Genomic DNA, 13495 nt, shown 5'->3' on the forward strand with positions numbered 1-13495 from the left:
ACTAACCTGCTTAACCTACTTTCAACCGGCTGGTCTTTCATCTGGCTGCGTAAAGGAAAGTATCGGAGGATAAATATAGCACTCTTAGCAACACAAACAGCGTCAGTGCAAGCTTCCCGGGCCATGCAAATGGTACTTTTGCTTTTGCCGTTTAGCCCTCCTTGTCGCTTCCTTTCAGTGCGCCACTAATCATTTCAGTAATGAAATCCGGCTTTCCTCTGAACATGTTCGAGCCATTAACCCAACTGGTAGAAAATGTGTTGGGATGCGCTCAAACCTTTTTTTATTGAGATGGATATGAGCTAAAATGATGGCGTTGTAAGATCTTAATTGTCCAATTACGTGGGCAGCTGTTGTGCTGCGCTGCAATGGCAGTTCAATTGCTGTTTCCTAGCAACCAGAGCAGGCACAATGCAACGATTTTCTGTTAAGTGTCATCATTTCCTCTCAGCAAGACTACACTGTGTGTTCACTAAACAAATTGTGGTCGGCATTGTGTGTTTGTGGTGTTTGAGTGAGTGTGTGTGTATGGGGGGGGGGAGGTGTCGGTATGCTTATTTTACTTTTCAAGTGGCAGTGCTTTGTTGCTTGCATCACTGTGATGCAACATGCATGTGTTCCTGTGGGTGCGCACTCGATGCAGGCTTCCATATGTTTCACATATGCATCTGTTTACTCCGCAAAGCGGACAAATGAAAGAGCCATGCAGCTGTGAACCGAGTTGTTACAGTTGGTTAGTTTTCATCCACAAACCTCTGTCCCGAGCTAATCAGCGTACACACATTTCTTTTCAATTAGTTTATTATCAAGGGAAGCAGGGAGAGTCGAGGGGGAGGGTACAGGGTGGAGGAGAGTCAGGGGGTAGTGTTGGTGGTGGTGGTGGGGGGGTTTCCAATCCTGCTGGTCCGAAGTCTCAGAGCAATGGAGCATTATTCTCATCCTGATGTAATTGGAATGACACCAAGAGTAAAGCCTGCTGATTTAAAGACAGCCTCTGGGCTTGATTTAATACCCTTTACCAAAACTATGAATCCATCTTTTTTATCTTTCTCCTCTTCCATATCCCTGGCCCGCTGCGCTCACTCTGAATCCCTCCCCCACTCTCTCCCTCGCGCTCCTTTCATACACCTACTGCCATGCATCTCCATTTGTACTCTATTAACGGAACAGAAGCGCTGTTTTATAGTTTTATAAAGGCCAGAAGGGTATAAACTTTAAGTGAAGTGGGTATTTGTTATTCCGCTTTACTCACTCTTTCTGGCATTTACACACTGGAATGGATGTGACTTACTTGCACAGAGGGTTATGATTTAAGACTGAATAAATATCTCCAGGGGGAAAGCGCAGAGAAAAGGGCAGGCTGAGAAGGTGTGTGCAGGGAATGGGTGGCGCTTCTCGGAGGTTTGCAGCTCTTTAGCCCGTGACAGATGGACTGCCGGGGCAATCCTATTACCCCCCCCAAGTGTTTAGCTGCTCCTAATGCCAGGGTGGGATGCCTGGCTAATGAAAGACAATAAAGGTTTGGAGGGAGAATCTTAAGCTGCTTAATGATTATCATTGTGATTTGTTTGATAACACAGAGACACCCTAAAACTAGGGACGGGGAGGAGAAATCAGGACCACAGCAGCGCCGCAGCTTAGCTGGTGCTTCTGATATAGATCGCCTCACTCAGAAGTGTCAAATCAGATTGACTCAGAAAGGAGATAGGCTTTACAGCAGAGATTTCTAATAGCAGCTTTATTTATAATCTTAAAATGTTACCATTTTGTCATGTATAATTTCTAAAACAGTCTCTTTCAAAATACTGAATGTTTTTTTTTCAATATCTTTTGTGTGCAACTTATATAGAGTCTTCTGCAAGGCTGTAGATATTCCCAGAACAGATTCAACAATCGTTATATTTTCCTATTCTGAGTGCTAAATACTGTTGCTGCAGCCCATGCAGGCTTGTGCACCTCGGATTTTCCATTAAGGTGTAGTAGGACAGGGCTATTTCACTAAATTGCTTAGGGGGCCACAGTTGGACGGCCATCAGCTCAGCGGCTGGACATCCAGCAAATAAAGCCACTATATAAAAAAAAGCATTATAATGATCTGTTGCCTTTTAAATAGTATTTTACAGCAAATCATAATTAACGCAACCCAAATGTGTAATTCGAAGAAAGACGTCAAGTGTTGAAAATGCTTTCATTTTTTTAAATACAAAACTGAAAAAGGAAGATAAGAAAATACGTATTAATTTTTGTCCACTTTACATGTTTTTGACAATAAGCACAAAAATTAAAGGATAATGCATGAACCTCATGTCCTTTCAGCCAAAACACGGGGTTTTCATTTTAACCTTCCTGTTTCTATCCGTTCACTGGTGTAGGGGTGCTGGAGGAGCGGCGTTAGATAGAGACAGTTCTGCACCATGTGTCTGTTCTGTTTAGTGACACCCCCTGTATGTTCTGCATTCATGTTAACAAATCTGCTTAGTGACAAAACTCTATTGAGCAACAACTGAAATGTAAAGCATTATTGACCATCTGAGGTGGATTAGACAATTTATTTATTTGTTCTTAATAAATAAGCAGTTCATGGCCGCCAGTTGAATAGCCCTGTGGTAGGATACTAACCATAAACCAACGTTTACTTTTATGTGAATCTCAGCCATGTTCAAAGTATACGGTGAGAGCAGAAGAGCTACAATGACCAGATACATAAATTCTAGAAGTGCGCACCCAGGAAGCAGAAACTAACAAGGAACGAGCACAGATGTTGGCGTTACGTGAGCGTGTCAGAATGATTGGCATGTGGGACAACAAAGAGATACGGCGATACCCCCAGAACTTGAGGGACAGAGGGGAATGATTATATAATGTCTATGGGTGAGAGTAGGAGCAAAACTTTGACAAGTTTATGCCCTTCGGACTGAATGGCAAAGATTGGTTAGAGTTTTTACAGGCTTGCCGCTTCCATAGAGAATTATTTCTTTCTTAAGACATACAGTAATGTATTAACTACTTTCAGGATGGAATGACGATTTTACACAGTATAACAAAAGGTGTTTCTGAAGAGGATTACCAACTACAGCTTTTTCTTAAAGCTATAGTTGGTAATCCTCTTCAGAAACACCTTTTGTTATACTATTGCATATCATTTTGTTTTTCTTCCTAGTAAAATATGGCATGACTTCTGGGGACAAGTTATTGTTAAAAATGGGCAAAGTTTACCGTATATGTGTCTAAATTTAATTGCATGCTGTTTGCTTAATACTTCTGTGCTTCTGTGATGGGCTAGCAACCTGTCCTGGGGTGTACCATGCCTCTCGTGACTTCCAGAGATAGGCACCAACACCCCACGACCCTACAAGCTTAATAGAAGAAGCCAGTATAGAAGAAGTATAGAAGAAGGATGGATGGATTATGTTACCCCCTACTTTGTTTTATTTAGGCTATTATCCAAATCCAATTTATCCTTTTGCAGGGTTAATAATAATAATAATAATAATAATAATAATAATAATAATAATAATAATAATATACGAGGTATCCTTAAGAAAGACTTTGATGAGAACTATTTTAGTTTTCTAATACTCTGAGATCTCCTGGTAACCCTAAATAATGATCAAGCCTACAGAACAAAGCTTTTTTTTTTCATCTGTTGTTTCATTATTCACCCTTCATTGAATTTAAAGCATGACTTATATAACTTTAATTATGTTTTAGGTGATTTGCCATAATCTTGAATTTGTTGGACTAAAAGGACGGAACAGTCAATATCTTTACCCATTTAAGCCGAACATCATCATGCGGTCGATGCGCGATCGACCGCAGCCATGAGAGATGAGGTTGCTGCGGCGAACGTATGGAAGCACTGTTGTGTTGCACGGCCGCTGGAAGAGCTGTGCTCCCTGTGAACTTGCATGTGTTGCTTGGTATGCAGGCTGCGTCTTTACTGCTTGTATCCTCCCCCACACCTGCATCCCCCCCCCACAGGTCAAGCAATTACCACACATCAGAGAAACCAATTGGGCATGACTAAAATATCATTGCCGTGTGACTGTGTCCCTATGTTCGGTGCTGCACGAGCCTAATTTAAACCACTATGTCCAAATGGTCGAGGGGAATTGAGGACACGCTCTCCAATTCTGTTGCCCCCCCCCGAGCATTTCCTGCAAAGTCTGGTGCACCAGACTTTGCAGGAAATCTACAGGAAATCTACAGGAAATCTACAGCGCATCTACAGACGGGGCTGTAGATGCGCTGTCGCGGGTTTCCTACCCAGCAGTGGTGGATGGGGTGTAATGAGCGAGAAGAGTAGTGTAACAAAGTAAAACAGCTTGCTGGGCGGTTTAGAGTTGATGTTTTTCTTTTAGATAAATCAGAAAATGAGACGCTTGGATTGAACTCTTGTCAGAATAAATGCAGTGCTCCGGTAAAGTATTCCTATGCCTTGAACTCTCCCGGTTTTTCCGTTCATATCAGATAAAAATTCCATCGTGCTTGTTTTTTTTTATTATTATTTCAGGTGATAGACAAACAAAATCCCCTACCGGCTCTGTGGGTCTGGAGACCTTGCTCAGCCATTCTATTCGCAGGACAGCTTATGCTCAGTCAGATTTGATGAGGAGCTTTTATGAGCGGCTATTTTTAGGTTTGCCTCACATTCTCAGTCGGAGTTAAGTCTGGATGTTGACTCGGCCATTCTGATACATGGCTCTGCTTTGACATGAAACCATTCAGTTGTAGCTCTGGCTGTATTTTTATGGCCATCATCCAAATGGAAGGTGGACCTCTGTCCCTGTCTTCTGCGGGCCCCTAGCAGGCTTTCTTCCTGCTTCTAGCTCCTTCCATCCTCCCATCAACTTGGACCGGCCACTCTCTCTTTGGAGAGGGAATGCATCCCCGCAGCATGATGCAAACCTCCACTACCTTGCACTGTGTGGACGATGTGGTCAAAGTGGTGTGCAGAGTTGGTTTTCTGCTGCACGTAATGTTCGGCGAACTGCTAAACAAGACTTCTAATACCGTTCTTTCAACAATGGCTTTCTTCTGGCTACCCTTCCATAAAAGCCCGATTTTTAAGTACTAAACTGTTAATTGTGTTGACGGTTCGTTCCATTTTTACTGGGGCCTTCTACAGGGGCCTTCGGAGTTGCTTTTGGCTACTTCTGGGATTAATGGTCTCCTTGCTTGTCCCGTGAGTTTAGGCGGGCGGCTATGCTCTTCAATAGTTTTCTACTGTCAGATAACTGAGTGGATGGTGCTTCATGGTATGATATAAGAAATCCCTTCATTGTCCCAGATTGGGCAAATTTGGGCATGACAGTGGCAAAGACACAGACAGAGCCACACAAAGTATATGCTAGTGACAAAAAACAAGCTCATCTAATCTAAAGTTAGCTCTAAAGAAACGGCAAGAGTAAAAGTAACAAAATCACTTTAACGAACGTAACACGCGTTGGTTGAAGTGATTTGTAGGGCCTAACACACAGGCCTTACAATCACTTGCTGCTTCGTGTTGGTCTATTATGCAAAATCCTAATAAAATACATTGACATGTTGTGCTAAATGTGCAAAGTGTTGAAGAGCTGTGAATGCAACTGTGCGAGTGCGTAAGCCGACCTCTTACCAGTTGGGAAGTCGTGTCATTTGGTATTTTGAAAATTTGGGGTGTGCACATATGGACAAAGAAATGACGGTGATACTGATGAGGTAGCCTCTTAGCAGAGGCTCCCAGCAGCATTTTTGTCGTTAAGCCTTTATAACTCATGCGGGCTGCTACTCCTTGTTGTACATCCCTTCTTCATCCCGCCCCGACAAATCATGCAAGAACCGAAACCTCTCATCCGCGTGGCTTCACTCTGATAAATGCATTGTTTCACTCTCAGTTCCATTCGCTCCGCTCAGCTGTAACTTAGTCTTTGTGTGTTTCTTTTGTCCCCGTAAATCCTCTTTAAATATTGATAGAGATGGGGAATCTGCGCTGGCCACTCGGTTAGAGCTAAGAGGGTCAAGGATGGCAGCGTTTCTCCGCAGTTTTCATTAGAGAAGCACGGGAGTGTAAATACAGAAACACGTGAATCGGTGGCCTACGACCTTCATTACTCCACCCCCCCCTACCCCCCTTCCCATGGATAATGCCTGTAATGTATTCAGAGATGGAGATGGAGGTACGAGGGTGATGGAGTGTAAAATAGCATGTGTAGGAAGTCCTTGTTTTTTTCCCCTGTGAGCAGGCCGCCACCTTCACAGCCAGTTTCTCATTAGGAGAGGAGCTGAGGACTGCATGTGCAAATGGTTCCCGCGGATTAGACCGTTAATGCATTTAGCAGAGAAGGCCCCACAATCTCTTGATTGCTGCTGCCGCTTCGCTGTGCAAGGAAGATACCCAGTCCCTTTGTGGAAACAGAGATTTAGCGTAAAGTGAGTAGATAAAGGCGAGGATGCGCAACTCACTGAGGACACACACACACACACACACACACACACACACACGCTCATCAGAAGATTAAGGGTTGACCAAGGAGGCTCGATGTGTGCTCTGTTATTAAACTCAGCATGAAAATGAGATCTTTCCAAAAAGAGGAGCAGAAGGCGACCTTGCTGATCTTATTAGTCAGCGTCTGGGTATTTTTTAGCTTCTTATTTTTGGCTCTCTTCCTCTTCATAGCTGTTATCATCGTTATTTGTCATTGCATTGTTTTTGTACATATTCCAATGAAATTTGTCCTCTGCACAAAAGCCATCCCAGGGAGCAGTGGGCGGCCACTGTGCGGCACCCAGGGCGCATTCTGGGGGCTAAGGGTCTTATTAAGGGACCAAGAGTTAAAGTCTGTGGGATTTGAACCCAGGGAAGCCTTCCAAGGGTGCAAGCACCCTGCTCTCACCGTACTGTACTAGGCCACCACTCCCCACTAAGTGACTGTGACTATATCTATCTATCTATCTATCTATCTATCTATCTATCTATCTATCTATATATATATATATATATATATATATATATATATATATATATATATATATATATATATATATAGTCACCAGCCAATCACATGGCAGCAACTCAATGCATTTAGGCATGTAGTTCAAACCGAGCATCAGAGAAGGGATGGAACGTTATTTAAGTGACTTTGATCGTGGCATGGTCGTTGGTACCAGACGGGCTGGTCTGAGTATTTCAGAAACTGCTGATCTACCGGCATTTTCACGTACAGCCATCTCTAGGGTTCTGACGCTATCATGTCAATATGGACCAAACTCTCTGAGGAATGTTTCCAGTACCTTGTTGGATGTAGGCCACGAAGGATTAAGACAGTTCTGAAGGCAAAAGGGGGTCCAACCCGGTAGCACTTTACTAGCACGGTGTACCTAATAAAGTGGCCGGTGAGTGGTATATATATACATATCTTAAGAGGGTATTATAAAAAACACTATATGTTATGTAAAAATTAACCCTGAAAATCATAATGCTGTGGGAACACTGTTGTTCGGCAGGGGCAGGGTAGTTGGCCAGAGTTAGTGGGTAGAAAACCTCTTAGAGGCTGCAAAAGACTTGGGATGGTGGCAGAGGTTTGCTTCAGATCAAAGCATTCAGAATATATATATATATATATATATATATTATATATATATATATGTATATATATATATATATATATATATGTATATGTATATGTATATATATGTATATATATGTGTATATATATGTATATATATATATATATATATGTATATGTATATATATGTATATATGTATGTATATATATATATATATATATATATATATATATATGTATATGTATATATATGTATATATATGTATATGTATGTATATATATATATATATATATATATATATATATATATATATATATATATATATATATATATATATATATATATATATGTAATATTTCTGCGGAGACCTCTACTTTGTGTCCAGCTCTGCCCTGATTTCTCTGAGGCTGAACTCCACGCCATCTGGCCATATCAGTGCTCTGAATTCTCCTGCCTGTCCCTCCCTGCATGAGTAGCCTGCTGTTAGGGATGGCTCCAGATGCAAAGCAGGGTTCACCGCTCAATCTGCTTTAACAATGAAAGGATTCCTATGCAGTAACAGCAGCAGCAGCAGCAGCAGCAGCGTGATGGGGGGGAGGCTGATAGGTCTGCCAGGCTTTTTCCTCCCTCGGTTCAGAACTGTCATCATCAGGCAGCCAGTGGAAGAGTTTTAAAGTCGTTTTTTTTTTTCAGATGCAGGCGGCTGCTGGTGTTTTTTTTTTTTTTTTTTAAGCCAGGCATCAGGCAGCAGGGAGGGGCCCCTTATCTGCTGTAAACGCAGCAGCAGCAGCAACAGCTACAGTCCATCTCTGCGCTAAACGCCACAGTGAGTCAGCTGGGCTGTGCGCAGGTCCGCTTTCCGATGAATAAATGACAGAGAGAGAGAGAGAGAGGGAAAAAAAAGGAGAGAGACAGCCGGGGGAACCCTGCGTGATCCGGGATGTAACTCTGGAGAGTCTGGCGCGGAGCAGCCGAGGCACCGGAGCGAGCTCGTTGACGCATAATCCTACCCGCCCCGCTGGCACAGGGAGGAGGAGGAGGAGGAGGGGGGGAATCTTATTCTAAACTCAAATCCTCCAGAAGAGATTTACGGAGCTGCCGCTGCGGGTTCAACCTTGAAGAAGACGCAACATTTCTCTCGTTTTTTCCCCCCCTCTCTCGCTCTCTCTCTCTCTACCACCTCCGCCTGTAATGTGGTGACGATCAGTCACTGTTTCACCATCGTTTCCCTGGATCCCTCAAGCAGAGGACCAAATGCGCAGGGATAACAATTAGGCTGTTGAACCTCTAACCGGCGTCGACGCGCTCTCTGGATTGTGGTTTCCGAGGCGTGGGCAGGACCGGCCCCGAACATCCTACACAGATCGCGCACCCGATCCTCGCAGGTAGCGCGTTTGATCTCGTTCGCACGCCGAGGGGGGAAACCGGGAGCCACGATGACAGCCCCCCCGCTGGTCCCTCGGCTCGCCTGCTGACGGTACCGGGCAGGATGGGCGCAGCTCTGCCGCTATCAGGATCTGGAACCAGCCGATTGATCAATGGAGGAGGAGAGTGACACCCGGAAAATCAACAACAGCTTCCTCCGCGACCATAACTATGCAACCGAAGGTAAACTGGAGACAGTTTGAATTAACAGTCAAACCAGATCAAAAAAAAAAAAAAAAAAAAAAAAAAAAACACGGCGTTGGAATCCACGCCAAATGTGCTTGGTGGGAATTCTGCAAAGGCGTTATTTGGATCTGTTGGCGCGTTTATTCGCCTCGGTTTAAGCTGCTGGGGAGAGAATGAATGGGAAATTCTGGTTACATAAAGACCCATCTTGCCTGGGCGTGAGGAGGCGGCTTCCGATCGCACCTGCTATTTTAGAATGACCAGAGGAATTAGGACATATTCGGCAACAGGGGATTAAATCAGACCGTCCTGCCGCTCCTGTAATCTGGACGTAATGCTGTTTAAATAACAGGGCAGGGCAAATAAAAAAAAAAAAAAAAATGGGGGGGCTTTCCTCACTCACTTGTTGAGATTGGTTACAGAGAAAGTGCCCTAATTATGGGGAAGGTAAACGCAACGAAATGTGTGTCTCTTTATAGATCTCTCCTGGAGACATATAGGCAGCACAGGGCGATATTCTACAGGGGCAAACAAAAGCTGCTTCCTGTGATTATAAATGCTGCCAACTGCTCATAAATTCTTTCATTTTCAAACCAATGGCACAAATAATGACGAATAAAGCATGGAGGGTTCAGGGATTTTAGCTGACACCATCATCCTGTCTCGAAATGCATCACGCCTCGAACCCCTGGAAGCTGAACATTAGCATATCATGTCTGCTATGTTATATACAGCATAATCATTTTGGCACCAGACTCATTTTTACATCTTTATTCCCTGGAACGTCGGCACTGGAAAGCGGTTTTAGTCCAAAAATATAACTGAATCCAATGAGAGTTTTATGCAAATGGACCTGCAGACCAGCATCCTACAGTAAAGCTGGATTTCCGAGCACATGCTTGGCTGCAGGGTGGGTCAGAGGCCCCCCGAGCACAGGTAACAGGTGCTGCTGGGGGCCACACGGCAGACAAAGTCAGAGCCTGAAAAAGGCAAAAAGCTCTAACATTCTTAGATGCTCTTCCTTTTTTTTATATACTGTTTCTTTTTGACAGCTTTTTTTCGAATGCATGGGGGTGGGGTGGGGGGGGGGAGCCCCATCGTTTGCTCAGCTTTGGCACTTATTAGACGATTCCCTGTCACTGCTAAACACAGACGCTGGTTCACAGCGAGAGGAGGCGAAGTGGGGGTGGGAGTGATGGATATCTTTGTTTGATGTCTGAGCTGGGATGAAAAAAGCGAGGAGAAAAAAAAAACGGGAGGGGAATCTTCTCCTCTGCTCCGTCTCGCTATTTTTCAGCGTGTCGTGCACGCGTTAGATAAAGGCAGCAGAGATGAGGGTTGCACAGATTGTAAAAGGAGTCTCCTTGAAGGGAAGGTCTGTCTAGTCTGAGGCCCATCTGGGCCTTTCGCATGCGCGTGTACTTTTGTTATTTTTTATTTATTTTTTTTACGGCTGTAATTTACGACCGATTGTCACACTTTATGTATCACGAGTACGTGTATGTGCCCGGATCTGTGTGTCTGCGTCTTCTAAGTGCTATGAAGTCAGTTCGGGAAGCCAAAGATCACTGCACCGGCACGTGTTGGGGGCGGGGGGGGGTCTACTGGCTGTCCTCATAAATTCTCCAAAGTGCACGTACTTCGTCAGGCCTGGTCTGATCAGACCACACACAGTAGTCCTTGATGCACCGTGGTGGTGGAGAGCCCATTGGGCCTTGCCTCAGGCCGTCGTCACCCACGACAGCAGGACATTTTAATGATGTCACTCACGCTGACCCTCGTCTAGCACCAATCCCACGCCTCAGCGGATCCATTGGCGGTGGCTAATATCGGTTGGTCGCCCCGAGTTGGGTACAGAATCAGGTAGCTGAGATAATTTTTTTTTTTTTTTTGAGTGGAGTTCTAGATGAACAGAAGGGCTTTTCTTGGAAGCAAACAGCTACTCAGAGCAGGGACATAGAGCTGGACTTTTACATTGCAGTCATAAGCAGAGATGCACTGAGAAATCAGCTGATGACCAGGATCGGATGATTTTCAGCCAGGCCAGCCTCTGTGAAATCAAAGTGACCATCTTTTTTTTTTTTTTTGGTCAGTGCTACCAGGTTGTGCTCACTACAACAATCTTCACTACTGAAGCTGTTGATTAGTAAGAAGACTCAAACTGAGCTATAGAGTCAGATGAAGCACAAAAGGTATACAAAGGTATACAAATTCCTTTCTACTTAGGCATGTTGGCTTCTTATTGCAGCTACAACAGGGCGCTTGATTTTGATTTTAGCATGTGTTGGTCATTTTGCTGCGTTGCTGTTTCTTGCTCTTTTTACCAATCACATTGTGGGTTTCTCACAATAAGCCGTTTGCCACAGGACAAATATTCGTTTCCACGTCTGGGAAAGTTTGTAGGCTTAGTGAGGGACTGATTTAGACCGGGATTCAGTCATTACCAGGATTTTAGTGGCGTCTTGAGCTCTGAACTTCTATTTGGTACAAAACTCTAGATCTGAAAACATTGGCAGCATTTAGAAAATTATAGGGTGTGCTTCTCTGCATTGTCATAAATGCACATGGAGAGTGATTTACAAAAGCTAATGCTAACTGCACTAATTTAATTGCTAATATGAGATGGTGAAACTAGTTTAAAATGTGAGCTAAACATTTTTTCTTTGTTTTTAAAATAGTAAACCCCCTTTTTCACACTGTTAATACACACAGTGTGACGTCACCTCTGCTCCTGGTATGCCAAAAAGACAAAAAAAAATATATATATAGAACTTACAATCAGCTAAAATCATGATTGGCAGGTCAAAGCTTTACAAAAATCAGATATTTGAAATTGGCTGCAAAAGTCAATATTTTATAAATGCTCACACATAGCTAGTTTGAAATCTGAATGAAATCTGCCTTAATTTTGGAACTATTGTGACTACACTTTAGCTTCAACCTCTGCTGAGAAACTAAACCAAGTTTTTGCGAACTGAAGACATTTAGGGAGGTATTTACTCCAGCTAAGATACTGACTGTGTATAGCCTTCTCCTTAGAACCCCAATTTAAAAATATCCAACATTTTTTTTATGTCACCATAATGTTTGCAAGGAAATCTGGATCATCCCTAATGTAAAGCATCACATTACCACATTATTTGCATCGAGCAGCTGCCTGTGGATGAACCATTGCTTGCTTATGACGGGACTGATGCTTGTATCCAGCTCTGTCTCTGTGTGGTTTTTTTTTTTGGGTGGGGGATTATCATACTCCTCCAACATTGTTCTCCTCTGAACAACAGCCACTTTGGATATCCATAAATTGAATAATGCTGTCAAATAGCAACACACCGGGTTCAAAGATGTAAACAGCCTCCCAGCTATGAGACAAGACCTAACGTAACGTCTGCTCCGGCATTGATTTTTGATCTTTTACAATTTAGTCACCGGAACAATGACCTAAAGATCCATTGGTAGGACATGCGATCCTTTCCTCCCTCCCTCCCTTTCTCTCTCTCTCTTTCTCCCTCCATCACCCCCTTTTTCCTCCACCTCATATCGCTTTCTCTCAGCCTTTCCCATTTTGCATCCCTCTGATGCCTGTACAAGCCCACGACTGACCTCTCTAGCCCCGAGAACACTGACGCAGTCCCTCAACAGTGCGCTCACAACCTTTATTGCCGCCTCTGACGAGAGCCGAGCGGGAGCCGCTTGCCTGTGCCAAGGCAAACGGCCCCGGGGCCACACTTTAGGACCGCGGCATGAGAAGATTTAGCCCACCATACCCTCAGGTGCCATCCATTATTCACTAGGAAACACTCAAATCGCAGAGCCCTGCCTTCTCGGCTCGCAGCGTGTGGAAGATGCGCGTGTGTGTGTTTGGGAAGGGTGGGGTGGGGTGGGGGGGGTTACTGTCAGGGGTGGTGGCGGGGGCTTAATGGCAAGCTGTGAAGTTGGGGCGAGTCGGACTCTTTCTTCAGCAGCTGCTTTCATCCCCTGATTAGCTTCTTATTAAGTCGGGGGCGCCATGAAATTTTAATGAGAATTTATTAAAGGGAAGTCGTCGCGTTGCAACTGTAGCCCCCGATGACAAAAATGTCCTATTTTCTGCGCCGCGATGCGGCCTGCTGCACAGCCTGCTGCACAGCCAGCGGTTGACGCCGTTGGCGCTCGAGTCATTCCCCGCAGAGGCAGCCTGGAGGCTCGGCTGCTGTCTGACCTTTCCGCCGCTTGTGACGGGATGCATTTGTAAGTTTTGATGGCTAATTCCTTAGTCCTGTCGAGGAAGCGGCATCGCTCCGGACCCCTTCATGTTTTGGTGAAAAGGTCGGCAGGAAAAAAAAAATAGAAAAAG

The 13495-nt window shown here is 44.2% G+C and overlaps 1 protein-coding gene across 2 annotated transcripts in view; it reads left to right on the forward strand.

Annotated features, from left to right (window-relative positions):
* The window catches only part of ppp2r2ba (protein phosphatase 2, regulatory subunit B, beta a), a 59967-nt gene that overhangs the window by 25550 nt on the left and 20922 nt on the right, over nucleotides 1-13495 (forward strand). The window contains exon 1 of one of the 2 annotated variants that reach the window (XM_012870496.3): nucleotides 8308-9156. The exons of the other annotated variant lie outside the window; for it this stretch is intronic. Within the exon in view, the coding sequence (XP_012725950.1) occupies nucleotides 9087-9156 (70 nt within the window). The 5' untranslated portion in view covers nucleotides 8308-9086. Of the gene's footprint in view, nucleotides 1-8307; nucleotides 9157-13495 lie in introns of those variants that run through there. 2 annotated transcript variants of the gene reach the window in all.

This window comes from Fundulus heteroclitus, chromosome 23, assembly GCF_011125445.2.
Source record: "Fundulus heteroclitus isolate FHET01 chromosome 23, MU-UCD_Fhet_4.1, whole genome shotgun sequence".
Classification (NCBI taxonomy): domain Eukaryota; kingdom Metazoa; phylum Chordata; class Actinopteri; order Cyprinodontiformes; family Fundulidae; genus Fundulus; species Fundulus heteroclitus.